This window comes from Mytilus trossulus, chromosome 8 (genome assembly GCF_036588685.1).
Source record: "Mytilus trossulus isolate FHL-02 chromosome 8, PNRI_Mtr1.1.1.hap1, whole genome shotgun sequence".
Taxonomy (NCBI): domain Eukaryota; kingdom Metazoa; phylum Mollusca; class Bivalvia; order Mytilida; family Mytilidae; genus Mytilus; species Mytilus trossulus.
The window spans coordinates 35,608,930-35,622,710 of NC_086380.1; the positions used below are offsets into that span (position 1 = coordinate 35,608,930).

At 31.8% G+C, this 13,781-nt stretch overlaps 1 protein-coding gene across 1 annotated transcript; it reads right to left on the reverse strand.

Moving 5' to 3' along the window:
* Nucleotides 1–1,484: 1,484 nt before the first annotated feature.
* Nucleotides 1,485–13,095, reverse strand: LOC134681870 (uncharacterized). The gene is made up of 7 exons (XM_063541514.1): nt 12,935–13,095; nt 8,865–9,020; nt 7,724–7,769; nt 6,007–6,062; nt 4,591–4,624; nt 3,907–3,983; nt 1,485–1,892 (listed from the first exon to the last, which is right to left on the reverse strand). The coding sequence occupies exons 1-7, from the start codon at nt 13,059–13,061 to the stop codon at nt 1,840–1,842; spliced, it is 549 nt and encodes a 182-aa protein (XP_063397584.1). The 5' UTR covers nt 13,062–13,095; the 3' UTR covers nt 1,485–1,839.
* Nucleotides 13,096–13,781: the final 686 nt, after the last annotated feature.

Genomic DNA, 13,781 nt, shown 5'->3' on the forward strand with positions numbered 1-13,781 from the left:
ATTTTCACTTTTGAAATACTAAGGCTTTTCTACCTCAGGCATATATTACCTTAGCTGTATTTGGCATATCTTTTGGGAATTTTGGTTCTCAATGCTCTTCAACGTCGTACTTTACTTGGTCTTTTTTTTACTTTTTTGGATTCGAGCGTCACTGGTGAGTCTTTTCTATTGTAGACGAAACTGGCGTATATACAAATTTAAGTCCTGGTATCTATGATGAGTTTATTAACAACTACTGGGTTGATGCCACTGCTGGTGGAGATTTATTTCCCCGAAGGTATCACCAGCACAGTAGTCAGCACTTTTGTGCGCTTACATTAATTATCATTGATATGGTTATATTTATAAATCACCTGTTTACAAAAATTTTATTATTTGAAATACTAAGGTTTTTCTACCTCAGGCATAGATTACCTTAGCTGTATTTGGCATATCTTTTAGGAATTTTGGTCCTCAGTGCTCTTAACTTCGTACTTTATTTGGCCTTTTTTTTTTTACTTTTTTAGATTCGAGCGTCACTGATGAGTCTTTTGTAGACGAAACGAGCGTCTGGCGTATATACAAAATTTAGTCCTTGTTTCTATGATGAGTTTATTCATAGTACTCTAGTGGAATTTAAATGATCTGTAATTATAGTGGTTATCCAAACAAAAGTTTTAAATCATGCAAGTCATTATAAAAATAATTTTTGATTTTAAGAATTAGCTGAACTAATTAATTATTCAATTTTTTCATATTTCCTTAAACAGTATAATTAACTATGCTAAAATATTTTTTTTTAAAAGAGAAAAAACAAAAAGCTAACGTTAGTCAGTAAGAAAGCAATTTTTTTGAAAAACAATTAGTTATGAATATGTGATTGTTGCAATGCGATGACATCTTTCATTTATGTTGAAAGTCAAAATTTAAATATTTCTTATCTACATTAAAGAGATTTGATATATAAAAAAAAACAGCTATTAACTTATAGAAACAATGCTTTAAATGATGCATTTGGTAAAGTTCTAAATTTCCACTATACAAATGTTGACTAATATAATTGTGTTTTACTCGTTATTTTTTTGTTAAAATGTTGTAGCATGTAATTGACAGTAATCGAAAAGTCATGTTATTACTGTTGATAACATCATAACTTTGAGTAATCGATTATTAATCGATTGCACAAAAATCCTTCATGTAATCGATTATTAATCGATAACATATGCAGTACTCGTGCCCATCCCGGTGTTTATTAAAGGAAGCAACGTTCAATGTGTCATACATAGAATCATATTCTCACATATATTTACACTTCAAATCAAAACACGTTTTCATAGTTATCAAAGGTACTAGGATAATAATTCAGTTCACCAGACGCGCGTTTCGTCTAAATACGACTCATCAATGACGCTCATATAAAAAAAAATTAACAAGCCATATTTTATACATACATATTCATGTTTAAATGTGATACATGAAACATAGGTAATTTCATCACTAGTCTCTAAATTGAAAGAATGTGTACAGAATTATACAATGTATATGATCAAGTTAATCTACCAGCCCTTGGTTCTTACGAACATTTGAATTTTCATACTTCAGAATCATACATTTATATAGTAAATCCAGTTAATTTCGGTATGGTCATAGTCTGCCGTAAAACTAACTTCGTTTGATTTACTTTATTTCAAAGCTTCTTCTTTTTCTAGTATCAAGTATTCCATACTATTCAAGATTTTGCCTTTTATTTCCAGACAATTTTACCCTCTATTGAATATTTGCGAGTTGTATAGAACGGCACGCATATCGATAAAAAGAAGTCCACGAACAAAACATATTAAATATATTTATAGTACAGGGTTAAGGATGCAAATTCTCATATATGATCTTTTCTTTGTATTGCTTTTGTGATTCTGAAACAAAAAAATATAAATGAGATCCATACAATATAATAGGTCGATGCAAAAAAAAAATTGTTATCGATGTAACAATTGGGGTTTAATATTGAGAAATTGATATGTATTTATCCAACTCTCTTTATTGGTGAAAAAAAAGAAAGGAAGTATATTCATTATATTGGTCGGTCTCAATTGGTTTCCATCATCTCAGTTATATATACATCTGAGTCAAAACTGGATCTCTCATATCAGTATTAGAAATATGTGTATTTTGAAAATCTTCAAAAAAAGATTATATTGTAAGGAAAAAATTATGTCGATTTATCGTCTGGAAACTCGAATATTTTCTTATACTAATAAAAGCAAGATTTCACTCTTAAAATCGTTAACAAAAAGGTTTCTACGAAAACACACTGTTTCCTGTGTGCAATTAGGGAAAAAACAGTCGCTTGACGATATTAACTTGAAAATATATATCATATTTTGTATGGTTATGTTTTTGAGAGCTGTGGTATTTCTTTTTAAGTACTGTAATTAAAGGAGTAGGTCAGGTAAGGGCCAATTTTGGCCTCAAAATATAGCATTTTTTCAAAATTGATAAAATGTAAAGTTTTATTTATTTATTGGACAGTAGAATGCTTCTACTACATAAATAAGTGCGGTTTTTGATAATACGATGTAGATATATCGGGTACTAGCACCATTAAGTCATGCTAAATTACTGATATCTTCACAATTCTAGCATTTTAGTTGAATTTTGGATGGTGTTCGTGTAAAACGAAAGTGGCCGCAATCGTGTTCATCCTTAATATTGAAATGCAAGTTGTATTTTATGATTAGACATAACATATATAAAGGTTGAGGATGAACACGGATGCAGCCCCTTTCATTTTTGACAAAAACCATTCGAAAAGTGACATTTTTCGACATATTTGGTAGATTTTTCATATTTAGGCTTGAATCGGATCGTTTTTAATGACTAAATCAGTTAAAGTCTTTCACATCAGCTTATCGAATCAAATGAAATAGACACTTTTTAAAAGTGTTTGAAAAGTGGTCAAGATCTTTCCTCAGATGAACCTGAAATTTGAGCCCAAAATCGGTCCTTACCGGACCTACTCATTTAGTGTTGGATAAAAAAGATTGAAAATAAGCTCGCTGTGTCATTCATGTGTACCCAATGATCCTTTTTGCATAACAATTCTTTGAAATATTTGTAAATGTCACAAGAATTATGAATGTTGTTTTTATATATAAGTTCATCGTTATTACTCTATCATTCATTTGTTTTACTTTGATTAAATTATGTTTTCTTTTCAGAATGATTCAATTGAAGTAGTTTGTACGCAATGTCCAGTTCATAGAGCTATGTTATAGTATTTAAGTTTAAATTGTAGTGTTTAACTTTTTCAGTCAAAGATGATCTTAGACAGCGGTGGAAATGACGATTTATGTGATAGTTTTCGTTTTATTTATTTTTGTATTTCCAATCTGATGGTCTGTAGTTTTCTAATTGAGTTTAATGAAATTGATTTGCACTGCAATAATCTTATAACACGTTTTTTTCTGTTACATATTAGTTGTTAACTCAATTAACCGACCAATTGTACGCGACTGTAACATCCATCAAGTAGCATCTACCTAACTATATATAAAGCAATTGAAATTTTCATCTTATGCTTTAAATATCCAATTCATAAAGTTATATAACTTTACAAATGCTAAGATTACAAGACCTATTAAAATAACACTGATGTAATTGATTACTGTTGCCTCATTAGGTTATGTACAATTCTACGTAAGTGTTTATAATTTCAGGCATATCCTGAGAAAAAATGCTTTGAAGGTATGATGTCCTATAATTTACTCCTACAGGTCAAGTTTTATCTGGTAAATAATGTCTTGTAGCGTTTCACATATTTGGTGTGTCCATCTTCAAATGACAAAGTACAAACCTCGTAATGATACAAAGTAAAGGACGTGTTTTGTATATATTAATGCAATACAAATGGATAGTGCATTCTCTTACCATTGTCTGGTAATGTCATATTTTGGTAAATGTTATCAGTTCTAATGCGTTTAACATCTCCAATTTCTTCATAAGAGCTGCAAAAATATTTATATTATTTCTAACTTAGTTGAAGTAAGTGCTTATAAACAAGAGACAAAATATACCAGTGCCAATTCAAAACTCATAAGTCTTAAGAAACTGATTTTTTTTATTCAAAATTACACTAGTAAATATTGATAAAGGACTATTAAAGGAACCAAAAATAAAATATAGGTCAATGTGCTTGTTTTCGAGATATTAGCTATTGAAATTTTGGCGTTAAAATGTTCTCTCTTGATTTTTCATAGCTTCATCATTGACAAATTTGAGACTCAAAAACTATTCAAATATAACAAGAATTTTATAAGACTTTAACAGATGGCTTATAATTATACACGTAAAATATTAACATTAGGAAAATGGGGGTCAATGGGCAAAATGTTTGAAAGCATTCAAATGGATAAAACCAGAGGATTCCGAAAATCTGACAAAAATTCAAAAACATGACAATCGAATATCCCTAAGGTGCAAGAGTTCATTTAGAATCAATTACAAATACAAAATGACTACTCTTGCATGTGAATTTTATATTTGTATAATTATATTTCAAAACTAAATGTTGAAAAATTTCAAATATTCTAATATTATACTTATATAACATACCTTTCGTCAATATTCTTTTTCAGCTTGTTTGCCTCTGAAACCAAATGTAACATTAAAATGTTCTAAAAGTATATGAATTAAACATTTTCACTACATAGAGTTTAATGTGTGTATAATTTTGTTTTAAAATATGACATATTTAATTAAAAAAAACTCAAACAAACATGTTTTATAAAATGTACGTGCACATTTTGTAAGCCAACAATTCAACCTTAATAGGCCTCGATATTACTACTCCAATAAACAACTCATTTAGTTCTCTAGTTAACAGAATTCAGGTTGAATATTATTTGACAAAGTAACCATTCATTATGTTGATGATGTTATATTGGTATTACGGTGTTAACATGGTGAATACTTGTTTAAGAATCGGATCAAAACTCAATTTCTTAACATGCTAATAGACTTCATCAGCGCATACGTCATATGCATTTTTACATGTGGTTCTACATTTTGTCCTTTTTATTACTCAGTTAAAAACCATTTCGGATCACCTGAAATAACTTCTGGGTTTTGTCCATGATGCTCAGTCTTTAGGTTTCTTTGCTAAGTACTATGTGATGTTCCTTGGCTGTATGGCTTTGTGAGTTTAGTGTCAACAGATTTTATTAATTAAATTCGGGTTACGTATTGTACATAAATTTGATACATGATTTGTACAAGTAAATTATTGATAGGATCAGGAAAAACACTTTAAGCTTTAACTAATCCGTTTCTTACTGGTGAGTTTGAAGGTCCCTTTGGTACCTTTCATCTCGATTTTACTCACAATTTGCATTTTCAAGTTATGTGGGTAAAAAATTTAAATCAGGATTAAACGCAAAGCTTCCTTCCTTTTAAAGAAATCAAAATTTCAGAGGCAGTTGATATCATATGAAACGAAGCCTTCAAGGAACGGTTACTATTTCTTCTTCTCATAAAAAAGACTAAGAGAAAACAACATCCACTTACCTTTGTCATCTTAATGATTTTCAAAAAGCAAAATTGTCTTCGTAATGTTAAGCATGACGATATTTCTTCTATAGAGTATTTAAAATAGTCGTTTTTAATTATTCATGAATACATTATTAGTTGTAGGTTATCATATTCTAGTCATTTGTCTAATTGAACTTATTTTAACACTTCTGTCTAAAGCGTTTTTAAAAAAAATAGCGCTTTGAAAGCCTTATTTGGATTTTAACAACTATCGTTTAACTGTTAGAGATGTAACAAAAATAAATGTCATGGTGACAATGTTAAGGACATTAAGTACCTGCCATTATGATTTGATTCAAGTGCCATTGATAAATCGTGTGTAAACGAAACGCACTGATGTAATGAGCCTCATACATTTGTGTATATGTGATAATATTGTGATCAATTAAAATGTTATAAAACGAATATAACGATGTTAGACAAAATCACTAGCATACTCACCTCCTTCAACATTTTCCAAATCATTATACACATGCATTTCTCTGTTTGATGATTGTCTGAAAAATATGAAAGTATTCGATTATATGTCAATATTGAATTCAATGATTTACAGTTACAAATTTATGGTGGTTGTTTTAATGTCTGTTCTTGTTCCATTTCATAAAAAAACTAGAGATTGACTGTTCAGTTTATTAGAACAGGTTGTGCGTCTGGAAACATGTTCGCCTTGCCACATTCTGAATTTGCATGTACTATTACTCTGCAGAGCATGGTTTGCTGTAAATGATTTACGGTTTTAATTTGCCATTTATTTCTCCATTTAACAATATTACATTGTTTTCATGGTGAGCATTTTATGCCTCTGCATGTGGTACATGTTTTGTTTATCATTTAAGGTCATGCGGAGACCTATAGCTGCTAACATTGACAACATTTGATTTCTGAGGGCAGGTTATTTTTAGACTTACATCTAGAAAATGACAATGAGGGTCGGTTAAAAACAAAACTGAACGACAAAAGAGATGATTTCAGCTTTCCAGTAGTGAACTTTCCATTTCTAAGTAGCAATATTCCAGCAGCACCTGCATAAGGGGTATATATCTCCCAATTGATACGATATTCCCGTGCAAGCATTTCCTATTATAATGTGTCTTGATAGGGGGTTTCGGCTCACACGGAAACTATTAAACCAAGAGTTCCAAACGGTGAAGTTGAAATCATCCTTTTGTAATTTTTATAGACGCCATCACGAGTTGGTTGGCCGTTATGGAATTACCGTTTCACAAATGATATCGGATATGTTCCTTGTGTCGTAACTACAATCTCTCCCTTTCATGAATACGCCCTACAAAATTAGACTATTCTCCTATTTTTACATGAGCAACACGACATGTGCCACATGTGGAGCAGGATCGCTTACCCTTCTGGAGCACCTGAGATCACCCTCAGTTTTAGGTGGTGTTTGTGTTGCTTATTCTTTAGTTTTCTATGTTTTGCCAAGTGTACTATTGTGTGTCTGTTTGTCTATTTCATTTAAAGCCATGGCGTTGTCAGTTTATTTTCGATTTATGAGTTTGTTTGTTTGTTTGGTGTATGAATTATCCAAAAGTTTTTTTATATTGTAAAGGGTCGTTTTTTTTGTAATACAAACACAGTAAATAGTTATCAAAAGTAACAGGATTATAATTTAGTACGCCAGACGCGCGTTTCGTCTACATAAGACTTATCAGTAACGCTCATATCAAAATATTTATAAAGCCAAACAAGTACAAATTTGAAGAGCATTGAAGATCCAAAATTCCAAAATGTTGTGCGAAATACCGCTAAGGTTATCTATGCCTGGGAAAAGAAATCCTTAGTTTTTTTTCGAAAAAATCAAAGTTTGGTAAACAGGAAATTTATAAATGACCACATTATTGATATTCATGTCAACACTTATTCGTTTAAGTGTTGACTACTGGGCTGGTGATACCCTCGGGGACGAAACGTCTACCAGCAGTGGCATCGACCCAGTGGTGTAAATAGTTATCAAAAGTACCAGAATTATAATTTAGTACGCCAGACGCGCGTTTCGTCTAACCTTGGAAAAAGATCAAGCTACATACTACATAGTCATGAATTAATGTACGTGTTAATAACACGTGATAAATTAAATGAAGTGGTTTTCTGAAAATTGTCAAAAAAAGACATGCATCAAATCATAGAATTATACATTTACCCTGGTCCAGTTGGTGTTGAATCATAAGCTCTGTCGTTACTGTCTTCTAAGGACGAAATTAATTAATAAATGTTATATAATACAGTAGAGTTAACTTAAATTATAGCTTTCAGCACATATCATTTACCAGTTAACGTTATAAAAAATAAGACATTTAGTCGAGAGTAAATTATTTCTTGAAGGCCGAAATTTCAAATTTAAAATAATGTGTCTTGAACTGCTTCAAACAATTTGAGGTTCTCTTATTTCAATATAGTCTTTAGATTATTTTTATATAAAAAAGTAAAACATAAAATGATCTACAAGGCATATAATTGTGTACACCAGATTAGACTGACGCACGTTTCATTTACAGAAAACTTATAATTGCTGTTATATCACATCAAATATATGCTACCTCGACGATAAATATGCTGATTATCCTGTAGATGAAGCTCCACATAACAAAGATTTCAGTTTATGTGTAAATTCATCATGAACTGATTGATAAAGTTTTTAGGTATTGATAATTCAATTTAAACATCAATACATGCACTAACAATTAATAGGTGTTCTAATTTGCACACGAACGAGACTCTCGTGCGTGTAATTATTGATATCAATTTAATCAGCAATCTGACTTGGGCTTTAAAGTTATTGTGCAACATTCTATTTTAGGTGTGGTATGAATAAGATGAAGATACTTAAAATTCCAGTAAACCATGTTAGTGTCAGTGCGTTTTCAGTCGATAAGTTTCACATTTTTCCATATACGGTTAAGATTGACGTGTCTAAATGTGTTGAAGAGGTTATGGTATAAAACATTTTCACATCATGTACATAATCAATTTTAATAAAAGTTGATTGCTGGTTTAACTGTGGCAATTCAAGATCATCGATCATACAAGTAGCTTATAACTTAAATAAAAAATATCATCATGATGTCTGAATGGTTGCATATTGTTCAATATATTATCTTAACATTTTTATATGTTATCTTATGACTACCAATATCGACAATCATTTTAACAGTTGTTGTCCATTCTTTTGATGTGTTTGTTCTTTGATTTTGTCATTTGATAAGGGACTAGAGTTTATAGGTTGTACTTATTTAATATAAAACAATAGTTTACAAATGTGTTGCTTCAAATGAAACATTTACCGTTTCTTCTGTTTATTTGACGCTTTCTTGATATAAAAATCAGACCTCCGATAACTGCTATAGAGATAAAAATAACCACTGCTCCGACCCCAGCACCAATTATAACAGAATTACCAGACGTAATAGATGTATCTCGCGCAATGGAACCAGTTGACACTACAATATAAAAGAAGTAATCATACCACGTCTTATTTTTTACGTGTAAAGCATACAATTTAAAAAAAACAAACTTTTCGATTATACGGTTGAAAACTACTACTTTGAACAGTTCCATTCATTAAACATAACTTCATGTTTTGACAACTTTAACTTGATGATGTTTGCAGTAACTTGCTCGTGCATCAATAAATGGAGAAACTGTGTGTTATGTCAATAGGATCCGAGTACACAACAAGAAGTCAAGTACTAGTATCTGATTTTGGTATGAAAACGTCAACTTATTTTCTTTCGACACCAAATGCTACAGAAATATTTTTTGATCAAACAGAAGTGACAAACATGTAAAAAAACACACAAAGAAATTTAAAATGTATATACGTACGAATCCGATACTTTTTTACAAATGCGTGCAACGCTGCGTATTTGAGATTTGTTTATACTTTTATTCGGAAAGGTCAACGCTATACATTTGAATGCTATTGATGTATCAGTACATAGAAACGCTTGCAGCTTTATGACCAAGAGGAATATTAAAGAATGTTACGCATTCATCTAAGGTTACTTTGAAGGAGTTGGAACCTTCATCCCTTGTTTATTTTTTTATGTATCTAAGAAGAATATAACGTAACAGGTTCCAAACCACTGACTATTGAGTTGTCAAAATATAAATTTAGAGATAAATATTTGATTTAACAAACTTTATTTTGTATTCTTTGAGAGTTTATTAGAGTTTAGCATGATGACAGGAATATTTCAATGGATATCATGATAGAATGTAACAAGATAAATAGATGAGTCAACATTTTATACTAAGAAATTAGAAACATCTTTTACTTTCATGTCATCATTTCGAAACGAAATCAAGTACGAAAATTGCACCTTAATTCGAGTAAACATGTTATCATTTAACTTGTAGTAGTACATTTTTGTATTCACAACAACAGTGTATGAGTGCGATTAACGTGCTTCACTCTCACCCCATATGGAATTTACTGACCCTGTATATATTAGGTCACTATCACACTTTGTAACAAATGATATTATGTTAGTCTTTTCTATACTGCTAGTGTCTTGCTATGGATATAGGAAATGTCTACTGCCTTTTTTTATTTGGTGTTAATCTTGTCTCTTTTTTAGTTATTGTTAGTTTTCAATTAATCAATAGAATTGAAAATAAACTCATCGTAGATACCAGAAATCTGTACGGCAAGCGCGCATTTCGACTACTAAATAGTTATCAAAAGTACCAGGATTATAATTTTATACGCCAGACGCGCGTTTCGTCTACATAAGACTCATCAGTGACGCTCAGATCAAAATAGTTAAAAAGCCAAACAAATACAAAGTTGAAGAGCATTGAGGACCAAAAATTCCAAAAAGTTGTGCCAAATACGGCTAAGGTAATCTACTCCTGGGGTAAGAAAATCCTTAGTTTTTCGAATAATTCAAAGTTTTGTAAACAGAAAATTTATAAAAATGACCATATAATTGATATTCATGTCAACACCGAAGTGCTGACTACTGGGCTGGTGATACCCTCAGGGACGAAACGTCCACCAGCAGTGGCATCGACCCAGTGGTGTAAAAAGTTATCAAAAGTACCAGGATTATAATTTTATACGCCAGACGCGCGTTTCGTCTACATAAGACTCATCAGTGACGCTCAGATCAAAATAGTTAAAAAGCCAAACAAATACAAAGTTGAAGAGCATTGAGGACCAAAAATTCCAAAAAGTTGTGCCAAATACGGCTAAGGTAATCTACTCCTGGGGTAAGAAAATCCTTAGTTTTTCGAATAATTCAAAGTTTTGTAAACAGAAAATTTATAAAAATGACCATATAATTGATATTCATGTCAACAGCGAAGTGCTGACTACTGGGCTGGTGATACCCTCGGGGACGAAACGTCCACCAGCAGTGGCATCGACCCAGTGGTGTAAATAGTTATCAAAAGTACCAGGATTATAATTTTATACGCCAGACGCGCGTTTCGTCTACATAAGACTCATCAGTGACGCTCAGATCAAAATAGTTAAAAAGCCAAACAAATACAAAGTTGAAGAGCATTGAGGACCAAAAATTCCAAAAAGTTGTGCCAAATACGGCTAAGGTAATCTACTCCTGGGGTAAGAAAATCTTTAGTTTTTCGAATAATTCAAAGTTTTGTAAACAGAAAATTTATAAAAATGATCATATAATTGATATTCATGTCAACACCGAAGTGCTGACTACTGGGCTGGTGATACCCTCGGGGACGAAACGTCCACCAGCAGTGGCATCGACCCAGTGGTGTAAAGAGTTATCAAAAGTACCAGGATTATAATTTTATACGCCAGACGCGCGTTTCGTCTACATAAAACTCATCAGTGACGCTCAGATCAAAATAGTTAAAAAGCCAAACAAATACAAAGTTGAAGAGCATTGAGGACCAAAAATTCCAAAAAGTTGTGCCAAATACGGCTAAGGTAATCTACTCCTGGGGTAAGAAAATCCTTAGTTTTTCGAATAATTCAAAGTTTTTTAAACAGAAAATTTATAAAAATGACCATATAATTGATATTCATGTCAACACCGAAGTGCTGACTACTGGGCTGGTGATACCCTCGGGGACGAAACGTCCACCAGCAGTGGCATCGACCCAGTGGTGTAAATAGTTATCAAAAGTACCAGGATTATAATTTTATACGCCAGACGCGCGTTTCGTCTACATAAGACTCATCAGTGACGCTCAGATCAAAATAGTTAAAAAGCCAAACAAATACAAAGTTGAAGAGCATTGAGGACCAAAAATTCCAAAAAGTTGTGCCAAATACGGCTAAGGTAATCTACTCCTGGGGTAAGAAAATCCTTAGTTTTTCGAATAATTCAAAGTTTTGTAAACAGAAAATTTATAAAAATGACCATATAATTGATATTCATGTCAACACCCGAAGTGCTGACTACTGGGCTGGTGATACCCTCGGGGACGAAACGTCCACCAGCAGTGGCATCGACCCAGTGGTGTAAATAGTTATCAAAAGTACCAGGATTATAATTTTATACGCCAGACGCGCGTTTCGTCTACATAAGACTCATCAGTGACGCTCAGATCAAAATAGTTAAAAAGCCAAACAAATACAAAGTTGAAGAGCATTGAGGACCAAAAATTCCAAAAAGTTGTGCCAAATACGGCTAAGGTAATCTACTCCTGGGGTAAGAAAATCCTTAGTTTTTCGAATAATTCAAAGTTTTGTAAACAGAAAATTTATAAAAATGACCATATAATTGATATTCATGTCAACACCGAAGTGCTGACTACTGGGCTGGTGATACCCTCGGGGACGAAACGTCCACCAGCAGTGGCATCGACCCAGTGGTGTAAATAGTTATCAAAAGTACCAGGATTATAATTTTATACGCCAGACGCGCGTTTCGTCTACATAAGACTCATCAGTGACGCTCAGATCAAAATAGTTAAAAAGCCAAACAAATACAAAGTTGAAGAGCATTGAGGACCAAAAATTCCAAAAAGTTGTGCCAAATACGGCTAAGGTAATCTACTCCTGGGGTAAGAAAATCCTTAGTTTTTCGAATAATTCAAAGTTTTGTAAACAGAAAATTTATAAAAATGACCATATAATTGATATTCATGTCAACACCGAAGTGCTGACTACTGGGCTTATCAGTGACGCTCGAATCAAAGAAGTTATAAAGACAAACTATAGTAATAAGGTAAAGAGAACTGATCACTAAAACAAGTTTGGTCATATACAAATCACGTTATCTTAGCTATGTTTGAACATACACTACAGCGATATTTTTTTAGCTTTTGTTTTTATCGTGATATGCTTATTTTACTTGATTTATATGATATGAATATTGGTAATCTATTGCATCTATTGCAGCCTCTAATTTGTCACAATTCAACGTACCTGTTACATTAATATTGTAAACCTTTTGCGAAGTCAGATTTGTTTCAAGCATTCCTGATGGTGTTAAAGTATTCATTACATTAACAATGTATCTACCACTGTGGATTTGTTTTATATTCTTAATCATCAGAGGAATGTCGTAATAAATGAAGCTAGTATCGTTCTCACGAGTCCACCATATATATGTAGGAGATGGGTTAGCATCTATAGTTGGCGAAAGTTTTAGTGTACTTCCTTCCTCAATATTAAAATCAGGAGAACCAGAAAGAACAGGCTTATCTGAAATGTTCAAAACGGTTTACTAAGTTTTGCAAATGTTAACGTTATTCTTCATTATTATTATTTTATTCGCAGAATACATGCTTGTAAATAGATAATATAGATTATTTTGTTTCGGATTTTTTTTTTTTTTTTTATGTCCGTTGAATTGTTTGTATTTTGTTGAAGACTGTACAATAATACTCTTTTATCTTATCTTATCAATATAAATTTTATAAATGTTGATTTGCTTCAATTGATTGATATAGAAAGTATTTTTTCCAGTATGTCACAACCGTTGATGTCTAAATCATTAATGATAATGGACTTTCCGTTTTGAACTGTTATTGAAGTTCGTTATTTTACTTTTTAATGATAATTTTATACAGAACAATGTTGAAACTGTGTATTTTGCTAAAATTGTTCTTGCTGATCTCATTATTTTTAATGCAATGATATATAAATATGACGGCATCAATTGTATTCCGCATTTGCTCAGGAAAGTGATTATGAGTTTGTGATATCCTTTGAGAAGAAATATCTACCCCTTGTAGTTGAAAACTAGATTTACGCATCAGTATACAATACG

Coding starts and splice junctions, on each gene's coding strand:
- LOC134681870 (XM_063541514.1), bottom strand. CDS start 13,061: ATGATTAAGAATATAAAACAAATCCACAGTGGTAGATACATTGTTAAT. Junction 4,625..6,006: donor TTTGGAAAATGTTGAAGGAG/GTGAGTATGCTA, acceptor ATTTGGTTTCAG/AGGCAAACAAGCTGAAAAAG. Junction 1,893..3,906: donor TATGACATTACCAGACAATG/GTAAGAGAATGC, acceptor TTTTTGTTTCAG/AATCACAAAAGCAATACAAA.